Raw genomic sequence first — 4,377 nt, forward strand, 5'->3', positions numbered from 1 at the left:
GCAAAACAACGCCGTCTGTCTTGCTGTGGTAACTTTTATTAAAGCATTATCTAGATTTACACTTTAAGACTTGTTTTCTTAACATTTTAGAAGTGCCAAAGCAGCAACCTATGATTTTATTAATTGTACAAGCAATAATTGGCTTTCGTGAGCATCTGCCTTGCTTCGTCCTTGAGCACAAGAACAGCATAAAGTTCCCACCATTATTTTGATTATACTGAAGTAGCACAAGGACATTTCCTTGCATTCCCACCACTCTGATTATACTGAGGACATCTCATGGATCAGTGCCCAAAGCACTCAATGCTTCTTTTGCAGGCCCCCGGTTTGCCAGGGGGGCGCTCGAAGCATTCAGAACTGTTCACAACTCTGGTTTATTCGCATGCCCCCGGTTTGCTGGGGGGGCTCAAAGCAATCAGGACTGTTTGCATTTCTGGCTTATTCGCCAGCCCCCAGTTTGCTGGGGGGGGGGGCTCATGGGTCACATCTCCTTTCCATGTCCTCAGTTATCCCACTACATTTCCCCCTTTTTGTTTTACAATTTTTGTAGCATCAAGGAGAACACGGCAGCATTACTCTCGGTACTAAACTACATGGAATTATTTTGCAGCTTGTGCAGCATCAAGGAAAACACAGCAGCTTGTTGTGATGTTGCATAGCGGGTAGCTTTCACTCGTCGTGGAACTACAATTAAACATATGATTATTATTATAATGAGCGTTAACAATCCTGCAGTAGAACCAAATAAAGCATGTAATTTAGACATGGGATTTAGATTATTAAGTCCTTGAATAATTCCAGTCCATACTTTTTGCGAATTAAGTCGTTGTAATTTCTTCTGGAAAGTTTGTTGAATTTTTCCTTGTAAATTTACAATTTCTTCTGTCAAACTTATGTGATGTAATAAATGCTTTTTTATTGTTGTCCAGGGGAATGCAGACTGATTATATGGAACTGAAGTGACACAAAAGGCACTTTGATTCCAGTCACAACGTAGCTTCATTTGTCTTTGTAAATTTACAAGTTGGTCCCCCAACATAACCACAGCTTGCTGTAAGTCTGCTATTTCCGAATATATTTCCGAATCAATTTGTCGTTGATAGGACCAAAGCATTCCAGAATTTTTATGCCAGTCAGTTATACAGTCAACGGTCTGAATAGATTGTTCTAAAGCAACTCTAGCAACTGCAGCAGTAGCTGTTATGGCTATAATACCCATGACAGCTGCAATCAACATTCCTACAAATCTTTTACTTCTTTTTAATGCATCAACTAAATATTGCAAAACAGCTATAGGAAGAGATTCTTGCCATTCCCTTCCAAGATTGACAGGAAGCCAAAGACCTGTCCGAGCTCGTAAGATATACAAACTTTCAGTAGATATGTTAAAAGATATACTAGAGTTAATACAGGTATACAGAGAGCAATTTTTACACATTATAATACCTTGAGTCTCATTCCATACAGCTGGTCCCTTTAACAATATATAAGGTAATTTCACACAACTACGAGTATACCGAGTAACATCTTTATGAAAAATCAAACTATGATTTTCAGATTTATTAACCATATGTCCTACCCAGGCATTAATCTTTCTCAGAGCTGTCATAAGTTTCCATAAGTCCTTTTGGATAGGATATCCATTTAAATGAGGACCAGGAGGAGAAAACCCTCCAGCATGCCATACTATGGTATCATTAATAGTATCGCTATAAATAGTGTTATCTTTTTTATGCCAGTATAAATCCTTCAAACCCTTTTTTCCTCGGGCGGAGCCAAAAGGGCTCCAATCAATGACGCTTCCCCAAGAAGTATTAACAGGAACCCGAGCCATTTCTCCTCGGCATCGAGTCCAATGGACCCAATCCGATAATCGATCCACAAGAGGCACCTGGCATGGAGGCAAATAAGGTGCAGAAACATTTTCATTAAGAGTGGAATTAAAACTTTTAAAACTATAAGCACTCAAAAGATATAACCCATGATATCTGCTTTCATTTTTGACAACACTTAACCATGTCTGATAATTTATTTTAAGGCAATGATCTCCCTTTCCCATACAAATAGGAGGTCCATTAACACCCACAGTGTAATTTTCTATTATCCTTCCTTTTTCTTCTGGCTTCAAAGGGCCTCTATCATCAAAAGGACCAGGCAACCATCCAGACTCATTTACATATACAAGAATTGGGGCATCCCACCAGGTAACCCCCATATTAAGAGGAGGGTTAGGAATATAAGTCCAATAAGTATGGTTAGTACAATTTATCTCATTGGCTGATATGCTTATTACCTGTGCAGACAACATTGCCAACATAGCTACAAAAAGATTGGTGCTAGTGAGGGGTTTACCCTGTGAAATGACAAGATTTTCAGCAGTACCTGCAAACTTTTTCATTTGCCCCCAAGTCAATCGAGACGCCTTCTTTGTTTGATCCAATGGCACACGGAATGCTCTCTTGCTCAAATCCATCTCCGCACATCCCTTCGTCATTCCCGTCACATCAAGGCTATGCTTAGTTGCCATCCCGAAGCTTTATCTTCTTAGCCGGCACCCAATAGGATTCAGCTCCTGCAGAAACAAAAGCATATCCTCGGCCCCAACGAAGAACCTCGCCAGGTTCCCAAGTGTTAGTATTTTCATTTAATATAAAAACAGGCTGTCTAAGTTGTTGTGTACTTGTTTTTGTCCAATGTCTGTCAGCTGCATTAAGATCATCTTCTCCATGATTCAAAAAATTAAGAGTAAATAAAGCAAGACTTTGTACCTCATCTCCCCCTTTTTGTTTTATAAGCATTTTTTTTTAAAGTGCGGTTTTGTCGTTCAATAACCGCTTGTCCCGTACTGTTTCCTGGGATACCTGTAACATGTTGTATATTATGTGTGGCAAAAAAAGTCTGACATTTTTGAGAATGATATGCAGAAGCATTATCAGTTTTTATGCTGTCGGGAATTCCCATAACAGCAAAAGCTTCTAATAAGTGAGTTATAACAGCATCAGCTTTCAGAAGATAATGGAGTTGCCCATGAGAAATGAGAGTAGGTATCTACAGAATGATGAATATATTTTAACTTCCCAAAACCAGGATATTGAGTTACATCCATTTGCCAGATAGTATTAGCAGATAAGCCTTTAGGGTTAACTCCAATATTTAAACAAGGTTGATTAATAGCAGCACATTGCGGGCATGTACGGAGAATAGTTTTTGCTTGTTTCCATGTAAGATTAAATTTATTTTTCAATCCTTTGGCATTAGTATGATATCTATGATGTTCTGCTGTAGCTAATTATATAGTACCCACTAAAGTACCAATAAAATCATATCCATCTGCCAATGGACCGGGTAAATGAGTATGAGCACGAATATGAGTAATATAAAGTGGTGCAGTACGTAGTCTAATTATATGTTGTATTTGCAAAAATAAAAAATGCAGTTCTGATCCTTTATCTGGGATAAAAGCGGTTTTAATATTTTTAACTGCAAATTCCACATACTGAGAGTCTGTAATTATATTAAGAGCAATTAGATAATCTTGTAACAATAGTATTACAGCAAATAGTTCTGCTTTTTGAACTGAAACATATGGAGATCGTAACACCTTATAATCATGACTGTTAGTATATCCTGCTCTTCCCGTTTTATTGGCATCAGTAAAAAAAGTTGGTTCTGTAACAGGATCTGATTGAACTATTTTTTTCAAAATCCAATTAGTCTTTTTCAAAAACTGTAAACGTTTATCAGAAGGATAATGATTATGTATTTTACCTATATAATGAGCACAGGTAATTTGCCAGTTATCCTCTAGTTGAAAAAGAGTTTGTATTTCTTTGTTTGAAAAAGGGACTATAAGTTCATGTGGGTCCTGACCACATAGTTGCCTTAATCGTAACCTACCTTTAATAATAATATCAGCTATTTTTTGTACATAGATTGCAATATTTTTTGAGCTTTATGAGCTAAAAATATCCATTGTATGAGATTATCTTGTTGTTGTAGTAAACCAGTAGGAGAATGAGGAGTATGAAATACAATAAGTTGTAAATGATCGAGAGATTCAATTCGATCCAATTATGCATCATGTATGTTTTTCTATCCATTTAAGTTCTTGTTCAGCCTGGGGAGAAAGTTCACGGTGACTATTTTAAGGTCTTTTATCTAGGTATGTTTCCGAAAACACATTAATTTCTCAACATGTCTTCAGTAGCATAACCAGATAAAAGTCCCCGAACATAATTAGAATGCGTTCCATACGCATTAATGGCTTCTTTTAACATTTAAAAAATTTTTATATCATGATGGTTATAATCAATATTTACATATCCATTTGGAAATTGATCATTAGCAGAAATAGCTTGTCTAACAATAGGGAAAGCA

The 4,377-nt window shown here is 37.0% G+C and overlaps 1 protein-coding gene across 1 annotated transcript; it reads right to left on the bottom strand.

Moving 5' to 3' along the window:
* Positions 1–589: 589 nt before the first annotated feature.
* On the bottom strand, positions 590–2,494 carry LOC136120225 (endogenous retrovirus group K member 6 Env polyprotein-like). The gene has a single exon (XM_065873679.1). The coding sequence runs from the start codon at positions 2,492–2,494 to the stop codon at positions 590–592; it is 1,905 nt and encodes a 634-aa protein (XP_065729751.1).
* Between the last annotated feature and the right edge of the window lie 1,883 nt (positions 2,495–4,377).

The sequence above is a fragment of the Phocoena phocoena genome, chromosome 3 (assembly GCF_963924675.1).
Source record: "Phocoena phocoena chromosome 3, mPhoPho1.1, whole genome shotgun sequence".
In the NCBI taxonomy this organism is placed as follows: Eukaryota; Metazoa; Chordata; class Mammalia; order Artiodactyla; family Phocoenidae; genus Phocoena; species Phocoena phocoena.

Excerpts from the sequence above, each read along its gene's own strand:
- LOC136120225 (XM_065873679.1), bottom strand. The coding sequence starts at position 2,494 with ATGACGAAGGGATGTGCGGAGATGGATTTGAGCAAGAGAGCATTCCGT.